This window comes from Galleria mellonella, unplaced genomic scaffold (assembly GCF_026898425.1).
Source record: "Galleria mellonella isolate WM207_F2 unplaced genomic scaffold, CSIRO_AGI_GalMel_v1 utg90, whole genome shotgun sequence".
Lineage (NCBI taxonomy): Eukaryota > Metazoa > Arthropoda > Insecta > Lepidoptera > Pyralidae > Galleria > Galleria mellonella.
Window position 1 is genome coordinate 1,548,109 of NW_026442172.1, and position 17,837 is coordinate 1,565,945.

General features: G+C 32.6%; 1 protein-coding gene and 1 long non-coding RNA gene across 2 annotated transcripts in view; one reads left to right on the forward strand and one right to left on the reverse strand.

Moving 5' to 3' along the window:
- LOC113523533 (uncharacterized) overlaps positions 1 to 15,624 on the reverse strand; it is a 19,109-nt gene extending 3,485 nt beyond the window's left edge. Inside the window, exons 1-7 of the mRNA XM_052902358.1 lie at positions 15,487 to 15,624; positions 14,905 to 15,118; positions 11,277 to 11,407; positions 9,233 to 9,487; positions 5,548 to 5,713; positions 4,031 to 4,203; positions 2,954 to 3,146 (exon numbers count right to left, since the gene is read on the reverse strand). Of these exons, the coding sequence (XP_052758318.1) occupies positions 2,954 to 3,146; positions 4,031 to 4,203; positions 5,548 to 5,713; positions 9,233 to 9,487; positions 11,277 to 11,407; positions 14,905 to 15,118; positions 15,487 to 15,511 (1,157 nt within the window). The 5' untranslated portion in view covers positions 15,512 to 15,624. The remainder of the gene's footprint in view (positions 1 to 2,953; positions 3,147 to 4,030; positions 4,204 to 5,547; positions 5,714 to 9,232; positions 9,488 to 11,276; positions 11,408 to 14,904; positions 15,119 to 15,486) is intronic.
- On the forward strand, positions 14,026 to 17,727 carry LOC128202346 (uncharacterized). Its single transcript, XR_008253724.1, has 3 exons — positions 14,026 to 14,305; positions 15,707 to 15,829; positions 17,013 to 17,727. It is a non-coding gene; the product is annotated as an uncharacterized LOC128202346 (long non-coding RNA).
- The last annotated feature ends 110 nt before the right edge of the window (positions 17,728 to 17,837 follow it).

Here is a 17,837-nt window from a genome sequence, read left to right on the forward strand (position 1 = left end):
CAAGATGGCAATCAAATATAATTATCATGAATAGTTTATAATTACAATTTGCTTATATTATATCTTATTTCTTAATTTGAATTAATCATCAACCCTCACCGGTCGATAATTGATCAAGTACCAATCGATCAGTTACATTACGGAGTAGGGATGAGGACGAAGCCGGCCTTTCTCTTACTCTCTTTACAGTTTTCGTCCATTTTTTTTTGTTTTTTATTTGTCTCAATCGTAGCGGTGACTGTTATACATCATTATATCACTTTAACTTTTCAGTGTAACTCTCATGTTAATTTTATTCTGATAGTGAATTTGTTATTACTTTTAAGTTGCTATTAAGTAGTCATTGGTATTTTAGACAAGGTGTGTCCGCATTGTCATGCACTTAAATTTAAAAATAAGCCAGTCGGGATGTGTTGCTCATCAGGAAAATTAAACTAACGGAAATTGAAACACCATCTGAACCATTGCACGGCTTACTTATCGGCATGGATCCAAATTCTATTCTGTGTAAACAATGCTGAATAGGAGCTCGCTGTTCATGGGCCAGCGGGACGTCCGGGACTTCACTTTGGCTAGATCGTCACGCGGAATGTTTGTCGGTATTTTTGAATTCGTTTGTTCATTAACAGTTTGTTATATACAAGTAAAGTTGATTTGGTCAATACGCAGACTTTTAGTTTTATTAAATTTTCACATTTATTAGAAACGTTATCGAAGCCAGCATTTTGAATGGCAAGTTCAGAAGCGAAAATGTATTGCTACCCTATGATCCCTACCCTACCCTATGAATCCCTATGATTCCTACAGATGTGCCAATTGAATTCAAACGCATTCAATTCCCAATTAGATTAGCATTGGTAATGACGATCAACAAGTCACAAGGCCAAACATTGTCTGTGGCGTAGATTTGGGTACACCATGCTTTTCCCAAGGACAACTACACGTGACATGTTCTCGCGTGAGGAAACCATCCAGATTGTTTGTATTGGCTAAAAACGCACTGACCAAAAATATTGTATACTCCATTGCGCTGAGAGATTAATCTTGGTTTATTTTTTAATTGCCATAATTATTAGTAGAAATATAAAAAAAACTATTATCGATGTATCGATAGCTATCAAGAATTGTAATTTAATATGTATTTGTTATTTTGAATAATTTATTAACTTAAATAAGTATACTTTAATTGCCTGCAATGCTTCATTCCTCTTTCAATCATAATTAAATCCTAACACACTTATAGTGTTAGCTATTTTTGATTGAACTAAAAAAAACTATTTTCTAGAAATAATGTATATGGCAAAACAACGTTTGCGGGATCAGCTAGTAATATATAATATATTTGTATCTTTTATTTGTTATTAACTTTAATCGTTGGATTATAATTATTTAATTAGATATAAGATAGATATAACATTGATAAATAAACTTATTTGCAACTATATGTAGTGTGTATTGAAATCAAAGGGGCGATTATTATACATATCTATTAAATTTTCTATACTGGCCTCCTGGACAAGTGGCAAACGAATTCGTCGATGGAACCATTATCACAAGCGAGTCCATGAGTTAGAATGATACAACGAATGTTTATCGCTAGCGAGTTCATAAGAATGATCAAAGGTTCCATCGATGGATTCGCTTGCAACTTATCTAGAAGACCAAAATACCTATTACAAGTATTTGAAATAGATCCTTTTTTTTAATATAGAGTTATTTGTAAGCAATACAACAATTACTTAGAGAGCGTTGTGGCCGTTATGAATAACAAACTAATTACGGATAGCAAAGGTCGTAAGTTCAAATCTGGCCGGCGTGTACTAAAGACGTTTTGGGTTTTTATTTTTTTTTTATGCTACTTAGAATGGCAAACAAACTGACCACCTACCTAATGAAAAATGGTAACCGTCGCCTATAGACATGGGCAGTACCATGGTCTACTGTACCATGGACTACTAGTAACTGAGTATACTATTTCACCCATGATACCCTCCATGCGTTTTCTCTGTACCCTGTAAATTCACTGCTATATCCCACCCTTCAAACCGAAACACAACCATGCAAACACAACTGCCTCACATTACAAACACGAATGGGACAGAGGCGCCCAAGCAAACGACTTTTGTACAAAGTCTCCTTCTTGTAAATACCTAACTAAATCTCTGAAGATGGAAAATACCGATAAAAACTGAATTAATCCCATTGACACTAGTAGGCTCGCACTCTGCTATACTGTATTCTATTACACTCAGAATGTGCTCTAGTATTACATTCACCACAACAACAGCGAGCAAATGTTTCTGACTACTCTTTTCGAAGACATATCAGTTCCGTTGCTAGCAATATACTCTATCAAGTCAACCTCCACGGGAAACCATCTTGATTAATTCATGTGAAATTCATCAAGATGGAATAATTGACCTGTTTTCATCCTTATCTATCATCCCCTCACCGGTATTCCACTAGTATATGTTGATAGTTCAGGCGAGATTACCATTTATTATCATCTACTTAAAAAAATATTTAGATAATAGAGAAAATTTAATTATTATTATAAATGTCTATAATTATATAGATATATAATATTTATTTATATATTTAACTCTTTACTACACCATAAACAAAAATATACAATGACAAGTGAATAATTCAAGTGAAATATAGTAACATAATAAATACAAAATAGATTGAAATATACACATAAAGGTACAAAAAGCGGTCTTATCGCTAGGGCAATCTCTTACAGACAACCTTTAAAATATCAAATACATATATCTTATTAAACTACTTAATATAACATATATATATATATATATATATATATATATATATATATATATATATATATATATATATATATATATATATATACAAAATACATAAACATATACATACAATATAAATATTGAACTTATATATTTTATAAAATATTTTATAATTTATATGTACTTACCAAAATAGCTGATCCTCATTATTTGTAGGTAGTTGTGGCAATGGTGTAAACTGCGAACCGTTGGGGTGTTGGAACCAGCAATATGCGAGTGAAATATTGGATTGGCAACTTATGGAAAAAGTCATGTTTTCTTGTACAAATATAACTCGTTCCTCAATGCCATCAAAGTTAGTGTTTCGTTTGATCGTCGTTTCTAAAAAATAATAAAAATAATTGTAATAATATACTTTTTCAAGACACTTGTAAATTTTACTTTTGGTATTAGTTTAATCGCTGTATTATGACTTTAAATATCGATTGATATATTATTTTGAAAATTTTACATATAGAATTACAGTGAAATACAAATATAGTAATACCTAAATAATAGTATGACTCTAATTTTCTTATATAAAAATTATTATTTCATATTTTATATGTATTATATATGTATTGTTTTATTCTTATAAGATATAGAAGATATCTAAACATCTTCTGTTCTGATTTGTCAAAATTAAAGTTAGGTAGTCCCTTACCACCAGGTAAACTGTTAATAAAATGAAAAACTCATTGTAAAAACCAAAACCCTACTACTATTATAAATGCTAAAGTTTGTAAGTATAGATGGATGTATATTATGCAAAAACTACGGAATATATTTAAATGAACATTTGTGGTATAGGTATTGTAACTTAAAATATAGAATACATAATGATTTACGCGGGCAAAGTCGTATAAATCAGCTATTTTAAAATAATATAATATAGCAATAATTACTTATACACAAAGTGAAATCACGATTATTAGCATCCATTGGAAACATGATTCGAAAATCTTCCATATTAACTTGAAATCGGTAAGCCCTATTAATACACGAGATTACATTTTTTGAAGTACTTTTCATGTTCCTTTTGAAAAAAAAAATTGTACTATTAACATTGCAATATTTTATATCAATTTCATTGATAAAAAGATACCAAAGATATCAACAATTTCACTCAGTTAATAATTAATAAGTATAGATGTTAAAAATATGTAAGTAACGCGATTTACAGATTTTTATAATTTTATGTGAAAAAATACAAACAATAAACTCACGGCCTGACAATTGAGGTACACTAATCAACGCCTGCAATGGAGTCTGATCCTTAGTATGTGTACCCACCCACTGTTTTACTCCTACTGAACAACGCCACGTAGTATAATCATCCGGTGTAGGATTTTCTAAAGTTATGCCGCAATGTTTTTCAGCAAAACCATTACCATAGTAACTGTAAATATAAATAAAAAATATTACCTCATAAATCGCGCCTTCTCTCTCCAGTAAAAGGTAACTAATAGAAAATACAGTCAAAAACATATTTAATGCTTAAACCAAGTGATGATGAGATAACCATGTAATAAAACTTTAAGAAAAATTAAAAAAAATAATCATAAAGTAAATTAAAAAAAGTATTTGAGATCAATATTTTAAATAATTGATAATTTTCTATAATCTCGAATGTTTTAATTATTTTTTAAGTTCTTCCTTTTAGAGACACTACTAATAAAATAATTATCTTCCTCTTTTTTTAACTAAATTCGGTTTGCTTAACAAAATTTTTGTCGATATGTCTTACATTCTATACATATTTCTATAACGATAATAACTATAAGCAAGCATATCGTTGTAGTAGATGTGTTACTGTAAAATCCCCAATATTAGTAAATCTTAGGTTTTACAAGAGCATTTTAGAATTTACCAACCTAAGTTGGTAAATATAAGGATTTTATAAAAAAAAGATGATTTCTTGGTCTTATACCAAACCAAATCTAAGCTAACTTCAGAAAGGTATTTCTGACCACGAAAACTTAGATTTCTTATACAACTTAGAATGACAAACAAGCTGACGGCCTAACTGATGGAAGATGTAACCATCGCCTATAGCCATGACCAGTACAATAGGCATAATAGAGCATACTGTATCGCCCATGATATCCTTCATGTGTTGTGATTCTTAAGGACTAAGGTGTCATGACACTGTACCCAGTAATTTCATTGCCATACCCCACTTTTTAAACCAAAACACAACCTTGCAAATGCTTTCTGGCAGAAACACAAATGGGATAGGGTACCTAAGCAGACGACTGTTGTAAAAGTTTTCTTGTAGTAATTATTATAATTTACCATAATTCGGTTTTTACATAAAATATATAATATTTAGACATGTTTAACGCGTGGTGTTCGTATTTATGGTTAGAAAGGTTGGTTAGATTAGGTTTGGTTTGGTGAAAGCCTCAAAAATTCTATTTTATAAAATCCTTACACTTATCAACACACGTTAGTATATCTTAAAATTTGGTGGTAAAATTTAAGGTTTACCAACGTATGGACTTTTACAGTAATAGGTACGCCATTATACAAAGATGAAAATTCCATTTTCAAAAAGCATAATACAAAGTGCTAGTGACATGTAAATAAATACAATGAACCATCTTCAGGTAACACCATTCCAATTTTAAAACATTCTTGCGACCACCAACTTGCAGGACAAACGTTATAATTATTGCTAATCCTTTTTTACGAAAAAATATTACATATAAATAAAGAAAACTTTATAAATGTTATTATTCACCTGTGACTACCATCACTTATTCCATCCATAATATTGTAACCCGCCTCAGCACCGGTTTTTTGAAATCGACAGAATGTAATATTTTTAATAGTATGGAGAATATTACAGTAAAGGTGAAGTTTCTTAGAGGCAGTATCATGAACATATCCGACATCCAAACGCTCCGCTGTAATAACATAGGAAAAGTTATAGAAATAAATAAGTACACCTTTATAAATTTACTATATTATTAAAATGTATGTAGTATTATTATACTTCAAAAAAATATCCGATATATTACAGAAATGATGTTTGTATCATTAATTTACATCGTTTTAAATAAGTGAAATTGAACATTTTGCCAAAAAGACGTGGTTGAAAAACACATAAAATTGAACTCCTAACACGGTAGTCTAGGAGTCAACTGCCTTTTTTGTCTCAATATAATGATTTTGATTTTATCCTATGTATCCTATTTTCCGCTGATTCTTGAGTGTAATTTAGACGTAGTTCCACCTAAGATAGAAGAAGTAAAATGTGAACGTAACAATGTTTTGTGGGGTGACAGAGGCATAGAACAAATCGACTCATATTATAATGAGTGTCATTCTCATTTCAAACTTCTTAAGTTTCCATCCGAGTTCCATAACTGTGCCGATCAGACTTGTAATGTTATACAACATAGACAGGTCATTGATAAGTTGTATAATGATATAATAAATGTACTAAAGAGAGCGGCTGTAGCTAGTAGAAATAACACACATTGTAAGCGTAAGAAAAAGAAAATTGTAATAGGTTGGAATAAACATGTTAATGAGGCACACAGGAATGCCAGGCAGAAATTTCATGTTTGGTGTGATTATGGTAAACCTAGAGTTGGCTCCATCTATAATGATATGTGTGAGGCTAGAAGATACTTTAAGAAACGTCTAAAGTGGTGTCAAGACCACGAAGAACAAATAAAGATGGATATTCTAGCTTCACATCATTCTAATAATGACTTTCGGTCTTTTTGGAAGGCTACGAGGAAGCTAAGTACAAAGTCTGCCCTTCCTGTGTCTATTGAAGGCGTAAGTAATGCCGATAACATAGCTGATCTTTTTAAGGATCATTTTACTGTTAAATCCCCTTTGGGGCCATCGCGTGCGGAGTTGAATGTTGAGACTGGACGTGTGGTGGAAATTAGATGTACTGCTAGTGAAGTAGATCGAATTATAAAATCTATGAGTAGAGGTAAATCTCCAGGACACGACAGTCTCAGTATTGAACATCTAAAACATGCTGGGCCACACTTGGCGAGACTGTTGGCAATGCTCTTTAACTTTTGTATAAGTCACTCGTACATGCCGGAGGAGATGATTAGAACAGTGGTGATACCTGTAGTTAAGAATAAAATTTCTGATATAACAGACAAAAATAATTATAGGCCAATCTCCTTAGCTACTGTTGTCTCAAAGGTGTTTGATAGCATGCTTAACTCTCGACTGACTCAGCATATAAAACTTCATGACAACCAGTTTGGCTTTCAAACTGGACTGTCAACTGAAAGCGCTGTTCTTTGTGTTAAGCATGCTATTAGATACTATACAAATCGAAAAACGCCAGTCCATGCATGCTTCCTCGACCTGTCGAGAGCTTTTGATCTGGTTTCTTATGACATCTTGTGGAAAAAGCTCGAAAATTTTCAATTACCATCAGAGCTCATAAATATCTGCAAATATTGGTATGGAAATCAGCTCAATAGCGTGCGATGGGCGGGGACTATGTCGCAGTCATACAGTTTGGAGTGTGGTGTGAGGCAAGGAGGGTTGTCTTCGCCGGTACTATTTAATCTGTATATTAATGATCTGATTGTTGCTTTGAGTGGTACCCGTATCGGCTGTCACATAGACGGCATTAATGTTAATAATATAAGTTATGCTGATGACATGGTGCTGCTCAGCGCGTCGATATGTGGGCTTAAAAAACTCGTGGCTATTTGCGAGTCATATGCTGCATGCCACGGACTGATATACAATGCTGTGAAAAGTGTGGTCATGGTCTTTGAGAGCAGAGGCAAAAACTCAATAGGCTTTCCAGATATTAAACTTAAGGGTATAGCGTTGAAGAGGGTGTATAAATTTAAATATTTAGGACATCAATTGGCCTCGGATCTCAAAGATGATGATGACATTGAACGGGAGCGGAGGGCGCTGGCGGTGAGGGCGAATATGATAGCACGCAGGTTTGCACGGTGCTCTAGACAAGTTAAAATTACGTTATTTAGATCACATTGCACATCTTTCTATGCATGCAACCTGTGAGCTGTATATACTCAAAAATCCTACAGCGACCTCCGTATCCAATATAATAACGCGTTCAGGGTGTTGATGGGGCTGCCACGATTCTGCAGCGCGTCAGGGATGTTCGCTGAGCATCGTGTAGATTGTTTTTATGCCACGATGCGAAAAAGGTGTGCATCCCTGGTGCGCAGAGTACGTGCCAGCACCAACAGCATCCTGAGTATGATAGCAAGCAGGCTGGACTGTGTGTACGTTAATCACTGCTGCGCAATTTCCAATGGAATTGTGCAGCGGTGATTATCTGTATACTACTTAATATATTGTATGTGTGTATGTGTGTGTATGTGTATTGTGTATGTAAATTTACTAATATTAGTTTTTTTTTTTTTTTTTTTTTTTTTTTTTTTTTTAAGAATATTGTTACTAATAAATATTTAATGGACCAAAAAGTCTGAAATAAAAATTATTATATTATATATTATTATATTATATATAAGTCTAGAAAAGAAATCTCACTCCTATAAAAAACATATGCCAAAGAACATTTTTGTATGTAGTAGTATACCTACATATAAACAGATGTTTTTAAATTTGTTTATGCAACTTAATTAATTAATTTAATTGTTGCAAAACAAAAATATTTCGAAGTATATTGTTGCAAAATAAAAATTCTGAACGGATTTTCGTAATTGTTTTTGCAACCGATAGGATTGACTCCCATATAACCAATATCAACTACGTAAACTGGTAACATAGTAGCAAAACAATTCAGATTGCCTGTAAATTTTCTTTTATAACGCTTAAAAAATGAAATACAATTTCACCCATAAATTACTATATAATTTCTTTTAATTTAAAAATGGCAAACGAATTAACGTATCTACTGGATATAAAACAGTTACCGTTGCCTATGGACATGAACAATACTTACTTATGACACAGACACCCATGATACCCCTGCGTTGCTATTCTGAGGACTATAGTGTTATTCCTCTACACCCTATAATTTCATTACCATATCCCACTATTTCACGTCAGAAACGTGGATGGGATAAAGGTATCCATGAAGATGTTATTAGAATTTAATTAAAAAAAAGAACTACTCTATAATAAAATATTTGTTAATTTTATTTGTAAAATGCTGCTGGTTTTTTTAAATAAATAAATATAAAATGGGATCATTATACATATAAATACATGGAATATATTTACAGATACTTGGAAAATATGATTTTTATCCATGATTAATAATTATCTACGTATAAGTAGGTACTTATGACATATCATTAAATATAATCCGATAAAATTAGAAAGTAAGGTAGGTAAGTAATTATCACGATGTCTGGTTGAAGCTAGTTATGGCATAATTAAGGATAAGATTAAAGTAATAAAATACTTAGCTATAGAACAAAATAAAACTATACCTTCTACATCAACACGCCGTCCTACGTGCATCTCTGATACCCGACCAGGTATCCCAAGAAGCACATTCCAGTTACCCTGAATAGCTCTAGTAGCCCGATCTATCGTCACACGACAGTGTCCAGACACCAGCGAGCTCTCAGAAAATGGTTGAGTGACAAGACAATAATTATTGTTGAGTGTTGTCAATTCTATCTCTTTGTGTTTTTCGCCGTCAATAATGGATATCGGTGACGCTGGATACGACGATAAATTCTCTGAAATATAATATAATATAATAACATTTCAAATTAAATTATTATATTATTCACCACATTATTATATGGTGTAATAATTAAATATGTCCACGATTATAATCCCTAAGGGAATAGTCGGGAGGGAAGAGATTGTTAGTATTAGGGATCTAACAACTCCGTTGCTAGCATCTGGTCCACCTCAGCATTGCGAGTGATGACATATGGAACCGATACAAGGTCCTACACGATTGCCTGTATGAAAAGGGCAACGATTGGAGTTTCTTTGCATGATATAATCCGAAATAAGGATATCCGCAAAAGAACCAAAGTGGCCGACAAAGGATAAGCAAACTGAAGTAGCAATGAGATGAATACATAGCTCGAAGCCCCCACAAACGACATGGAAGAAAGTTTCTTAAGCGGTGACCCCATATACGAAAACCTAGTGTAGGATGACCACCACTAGATGGAGAGACTACCTTAAATGTTCCGCAGGGAGTCAGTGGATGCAGGGGGCTCAGGGTCGTTCCTCATGGCAGTCTATGGAGAGGCCTATGTTCAGCAGTGGACAGATAACGGCTAATATAATGATGATGATGAATCGCGTAACATAGTCTCACCCTTACTAATATCCTTAGATACTAATATTATAAATGTGAAAGTGAGTTTTTTTGTTATCCTATAGTGCCTTAACTGCTTAACCAATCAGCATGAAATATGAAATACACATACTATAAGAGATGAAAAAGCATATAGGCGCGCGATATATTCATTGCAGTCAGTAAACATATCCCGGTCGCAGGTAAAAGCTAGCGGAATATAATACGGACAATTGATAACATCCTTCTTTTGGAATACACTTATGATAGAAAGTACAAAACGTATCAAGCACAGAACAGAATAGAAATGTTCCTTATTCAAATACAATAAAATAATACAAGCTCTTTTAAATCGCTATTTTTATGGCTCTTTTGCTGGGTTCGGAATGTTGTTATCTGCTAAGAAGATGATGAAAGATGGTAAGGTTGATAGTTAATTTAGTCTACCTACTTAATTGCGCTGTGTATATAGATAAATAGATACGTAAATTAATAGAAGTTAATTCAAAGATATTTTTTTAATATCCAATCAGGCTACTAAAGACCATAACCAAGCTACTCTTTTAAGTATCTGTAATAAATTAAAATACCAAAGTTTCTTTAGAGAAATCATTTAGAGTCGATTTTATGTATACGCGTAAATGTGCCTTAGTGTTATTGTAGACATCAACAGGTAACCAGCTGTTTGCAAACATGCGAATTGTGGTGAATCACCACGCTAGTTCTTCGTGCATACCTATGTGCATACCTTTCATAAAGTCATACAAGTACATTAATATAATCATTATAATTAATTGCGATCGTTGTCGATAATAATAATCGAGTAAACGGATATTATATTTATTGATTAAAATCACTGATAAATTATTATGAGTATTTTGAATATAGGATATAATACAAAGAACTCTGGCAATGCCTGTCACGAAAATGTATATGAAAACTGAATTGGAAATTAAAATTTAATGTACTCTTGAAAACTTACTTAGCTTACTTAATTAAAATTATTTTTATTCTTGTTGGAATACGGTTCTATAAAATGTAGTAACGAATAAACTATTTACTTATTGTATGAATATTTTATCATTATGACGTCAATGTCTTAAAGCTTATTAATTCATGTTTAATTAATTTATATTCAAATAATAATATATGTGTGGCTGTATGATAAGCACAGTAGAAACTTTCGTTCTTGAAGTTCATTAAAAACTTACCCTCTACGTGTATTTCGCTCCATCCTGTAATATTCCTACCCGGTTTGAACGCTGTAAGTCTCCAACGTCCCTCGTCTGAAGCCTCGACATGCCGCACTCTCAAACCACAACCGCCAGTCCATTTCTCGTACCTTGAAAATAAACCATTTTTATGTATAAGTACCATCTACCATTATTCCAGAATAGTGGCCAGTAGAAAAAAATTGCGATACATCGTAAAGCGGAAGATATTAACCTCTTGTTCCATTACTAAAACCACTTAAACAAAATCTTTATTACAATATAAACGGTGAGAGGGATTATTAGTAATAGTATTAGGAATTAATGATCTCATTTCTAACAATATACCTTATTAGCTGGACCACCACGCGGTTTCTTCTGAAAACCATCATAGTTAATTTTTGTTGATTTAATTACGATGAGGGGACTGACCAGACTTCATCCTCATCTATTATCCCTTAATGGTACCCCTTCTAATATACACAGTGACAGCGCAGGTGAGGTTACTATTCCATTAAGCAAATCATAATGTATGTAAGGCACGAGTATAAATGTACGTAAATCTCGATATATTGTGATCTATTTGTTGCAATTTAGTCTACACGGCTTATGCTTGACGGATATATGATGTGTGTTCAGAAATTAACGGAAAGGTTTTAATTTCGCGAGTTTAGAGAGTCTGATTAGTATAATTTTTATTATAATGGTATATGTGCCTCTAAAGTATTATAAAATGTTCAGCTGTATTATTTACTTTATCTGTGACAATCGCTAAGGTTAGACGTGTTTTATAAGCTCAGCGATTTTCATTTGTCAAAAGAAATGGATCAAAGATATAATACTGAGCTTTAGTTTCGACGTCATATCCGTAAACCTATATTCCGTCAATTGTAATAAATAACACGTTTGAGTAATTTTGCATCGTTGTTGACTTTATTTAGTAACTCCTGAGCCACTTCCATTCTCCGCTGTTTTTGTTAAAAATTCAAGAATTTTGAAATAAATTATATTTAAACACATCATTCGAAAAACTTGCGTGGCATGTGTTCTGGTCTCTGACACATCTGCCCTTAGCGCTTACCACGGACAAAGTAATCATACTTCAGGAGCATATACTGATATATAATAAAAAAATTGGCATCCGGACTCTATAAATCCGCGAAATTTAAAAATTCCTGTTATTTTTTGAACACACCTCGTATAATGTATCATTATTGTGCGAGTCCTAAGTTGCATAAGGATTGTATAAAATTAATATGACTACCATAACAGTCAAACACTTGTTGTGAGTCGAATTTACTGTGACCTTGTCACATCTAGTTTCCAGATATTTGTATAAAAAAATATTTAGCGATAGCTATTAGCTAGCTTTTTATCATCATCATCATTTCAGCCATTATCCGTCCACTGCTGGACATAGGCCTCTCCTTAACTGTCATAAGCCACCTGCATCCGCTGACTCCCTGCAATGCATTTGAGGTCGTCACTCCTTCTAGTGGGGGGAGGGAGTCCTACACTACGTTTGCAGTACGAGGTCGCCAGTCAAGAACCTTTCTTCCCCGTCGGTTGTCGGTTCTTCGAGCTATTTGACCAGCCCATTGCCACTTTAGCTTGCTTATCCTTCGGGCTATGTCAGTTACTTTCAGTCTAATGCGGATATCCTCTTTTCAGATTCTATCACGCAAAGAATATCCGAACATAGCCCTCTCCATAGGCCACTGAGTAATTTGAAGCTTTTGCATACGGGCAATCATGTAGGACCATGTTTCGGTTCCATAAGTCATCACTGGCAACACGCACTTTTTTATGCTATTAAATAATTTAGTTTACTGCTCTGTCTAAACTTTTCATTATTGATGCAGTATATGTAATTTATGCATATGGACCATCTATTTCTACAGAAAAATAAAGTATTGCAGTACTGAACCTGACAGGTTATATTCAAAACTATTGGGTATACATATATATATATGAATGTTGTTTAATAATAGTGCTTAGTAAATAATGATAGTAGATAGTATAGACAATTAGGTAAAAATATAAGTACGATTTGTAAATTGACCGCTCTTCTGTTTCCATTTCTCTTATTAAGACCCCTCGAGTCGGTTTTCCAAAAATTTTAAAAAGCACAACAATCGTATTAAAATTCTTATAGGTCTCTACTAAAACTACTGCACCAAATTAGATATAGTTTCCATAAAGTGTTCCTGAAGATTTACCTAACTTAAAATCTAGTAATGTTTTATCTTAATATGCCAGCTAAAAATGATTTATTTTATTAGTTTTCGTACTTCCAAAATCCATGCATACAGAGCCGCGAGCAAAAGCTAGTTGCAAATAAAAACATGATTTGTATCCAAAGATTGTGAGGTTATTACATCACAAATGCAAAGCTTCCTTTGTTTCCTTTGTTTGGCGACAACGAGGCGAGACGAGTATTTTGTAAGCGTCAATTCAACTGAAACCTTAATTTTAAAAATGTCATTACGTCGTTTTATTTCCCCCCTTCTAATACCGGTACATCTGTTTGACTTTCAATCATTGCACAAATGTCCTTAATCAACTCCCATAGTAATGGTGTCAATGTCAATAAGTCCCCATACTTACACTACACTCACTATTAGTAAATCTATTTCATTGTCATTATACAGTGATAATAACAAAATAGAAATAATAATGGCATAGGTACAAAATAAAGATAAGAAAGTATGATCAAGCTATGATATGATTATGCTAGAATCTCAACAAATAAACTGCATTTTACAAATTTCTCCAAAATTACCGTTTCGTGTACAAAATGCAAAAACCTTTTCTTTTTCTTTTACATAGCATTATCGTGCGTAAGGCCTTATATTATAAGGTATATAAATTGAATAATAGAAGCTGCTTTGGCGGAAGTTTGAACAAAATAAAACTTTATTCTTAAATTTTAATGTACGATTAGTATTAAGTGAATGTAGTTTGTTGAAATAAAATATGATGTTCCTAGATATACATAACAAAAAAACACAAAACTGTATATTTTTCACGTAAGTACAAAACACTATAAAAATTTATCTTATTAAATGAAAAATTTTGTACAAGAATTAATAGAAAAAAATATATAATTAAATCCAATTAAAGTTCTGAGCGTCCACACATATAAATCGAAAAAAAAACACGTATTTGTTTATTATATTTTATTATAACAAATACGTGGTTTTTTTTTTTGCTCCTTTTGCAACTTCAATTCCATATAAATTCAGGTCTGATCCATGAATATATTTTCAAAATACATACACTAGTATAATTGTTTTTGTCTCGTTTTTTGATTGCATTGACTGCGTCAGTGCATAATATGATATACTATATCTATGGTCTGAGAATATGGACGGTTTCTTCGTAAAGAAAATTTCCCTTTCTATGAACCATATACATGTACATTACACATTACATACATTACATGTATTTATACGTTATTATCCATTATAGAGTTTTCATTATGAACAAACTAACATTTACTCCAAATATTGTCTCTCGTCGGATTTATTAGACGCAAAAGAAAATTTTCTTAGCGGAAAAAACATCCCTTGTCTGCATAAGGTATTATCTACCTACCTCATGTTAAGAAGTAATAGGCATTGCTTACCTGCTGTTAGGCGGATGTAGTACGTTAAATCTTTCACCAGCCGGAGTTGTAACTTCACACGACTGTTGGTTCTCCAATGTAATGCTTAGCTTCATGAGAGCTTGGTGTCCCTCAACGACAGTCAAAGAGTGTGGCCAGCCTATGCCCTGTTGCATGCTTAATAGATTTTCCACTCGAACGTATTCGCCAATTGTATATTGAAGACATCCTGCCACTGCAGTACAGAAATAGATTTGAAACCAGCATCATTACCAATATGGTCTAATATGGTTAGAATTGGCCTTTCTTAGCGAATGTTTTATAATTTTAATGATGATCGTAGTAATAGATACGTTGCTCTGCATAAATGAAATACAATATTCGATTTTTGATTAGGACAGTTGGGAAACTAACTTTTTTTTCTAAATCGGCTTGAATTTACGTATTATATTCCGCTTCTTTATGTTTGTAGCCCTATTTCTAATTACATGTTAAAATAGTGCATTGTAACTAATTGGTAGGCACAATATAACTAGGTATGTATCTAAGTATAACCATTTATTTATTATTATTATCAACTAAATATATTAATTAGTTACTAACCAAATATGAATAATGCAAAATCCATCTCTATGTAATAACTTGGTATACTTTGCAAGTAGTAAAAGGAAGAGACACACTACATACTTAGACCAATTCTCTATTGATTTAAATTAATTATAATAGATAATTATCGTTTTATATATTATCATGAAATAATATGTATATATATAGGTATACATATATATCTATGTATTGATACAAAAAACGATTTGTCCTTCAGATAAATGTCTAGAACATTGATGGACAAAGTACGGCCCGCAGAGAATTGTCAACTGCGGCCCGCGTACGATTCGAATGTAGACAGCCATCGTCTCTTTTTAAGAATGGGAATACAGGAATATAGGTACGTACATAACTTAAAAATACATATTTAATTTTATTTAATTACATTGCTTTTTCTTGGTAATTCATAGTATTTCACTATAAAATATTATTATTTCTTTATATTATGACATAATATCATAAACTACATGACTTTAAATAAAAAAAAAACAGCAATAATTTTTAAATTTTCCAGACAGAGTTTCCACCGGATTTCAGTTCCGAATAATGGTCTATTTTCACTGTTTCAGTTTTTGCCAACCTGTTCCTTACTTTCTGTATATAAATTGTAAAATTTTGTTAATTTAAATAATATAGGTTGAATATACGTGTACGTGTTCGTTCTATTTCATTAATGTAACTAAATGTTACTTTTTTTTTGGAAGTCGGTTTATTTTTTTAAACTACATCCCGAACAACAATTAGAAATCCAATCAAACTGTTATTATAGAACTATAAGTTAGTATACAAATTTTACTTTAGTATGAGTTTTAGTTTCTATTTTTAACTTTTTATTTTCAGTGATAATACGTTTTATTTATTTATTTCAAATTAGGTATTGTGTAGCATGCTGATATACATACCTATAACAGACGTACACAACGTTGATTACAGTTTACATACTTATAAATGTCATAATATAATTAATATAATAAACTGAATTTATAATTACATATTTTTCGTTACAAAATTCAATACAAATATAAAGCAAGACTAGGCAATACCATCAAACCTACATTGTCTTCAGTACCTTACCGCGAAACACGGCCAACGAGTTATGGCTTACGTCTATATCCGGATCTAAACCGCATATATGATTATACTTATTGCATATTCTTGCAAGCGGAGCACTCCATTGGGTACCTTGCTTGGGTACCTCTGTCCCATTCGTGTTTCAACCGTAAAGCAGTTGTGTTTGCATATCTGTGTTTCGGTTTGAAGGGTGGGATACGGCATGAATTTACTGGGTACAGAGGAATAACACCTGAGTCCTCAAGAATGGCAACGCAGGGGGGGTACTGCTCATGTCTATAGGCGACGGTTACCACTTTCCATCAGGTGAGCCGTCAGCTTGCTTGCCATTCTAAGTTGTATAAAAAAAAACTCCATCCTAAATTAGTTTTGCACAGTGACACATAAATAATCTTATTGATAGGATACCTAGGGATACTGTGAGGAACTACATATTTAATTTCATTCAACAGCTCAGTCCACATCATGATACGTAATCTTATGGAGAAATACCAAATCATGCAGGCGGCGACGATCAGACAGGGTCTGCATAGTGAAGAAGTTAAGACGCTGGTTGTAGAGGCATCTGTGCGATATATTCTGTGCAAACCAAGCCAGGTGCACGCTGTACACTTTCTATTCGCTGTGATAGACATGAGTAGAACGGACTACAAACCACACTGCAGTACTCTAGCCGACTTCGGACTAAGGAGTTGTATAAGCTAATTTTAATCTTTGCTTGAAATTCCCTGGAAGTGCGTTTTACGAAACTTAACATTTGAGTCGATTTCCGTACCGCAGAGCCAATATGAGATGTGAATATTTATTAAGTATTCATTACATTTACATTACATTTGTAACAGTTACAGCTTTTTTTGAATAAACAAAGAGAAAATGATCCATTTTCTTTTAAAGTCCGATAGCCAGAAATAGTCATATCGAAACCAAAAATACAAATTGAAGCTAAATGAACAACCTATCTAATCCATAAGGTAGTCAAATCGGAAAAAATTTTTCATCCGTACACCAAAAATAAGACCGAGAAAATTCTAAAAAAATTTTTACTTTGATGTTCATTAAGATTGCGCGAATCGTGTTACTTGGAATATTTTTTCAAGATCCATTTTAATTAAATTAATTATTTACAATAAATTAAATTTAAAAAATTAAAAACTTCCAAGCTTTAAATTGCTTTTTCTTTACTCCAATACGATCAATTTTTTTCAAAGATATAGACATTTGAAAAATCGCAGAATATTTTGATTATTTTTTTTATCCCTTAATTTTTCCACTAGTAC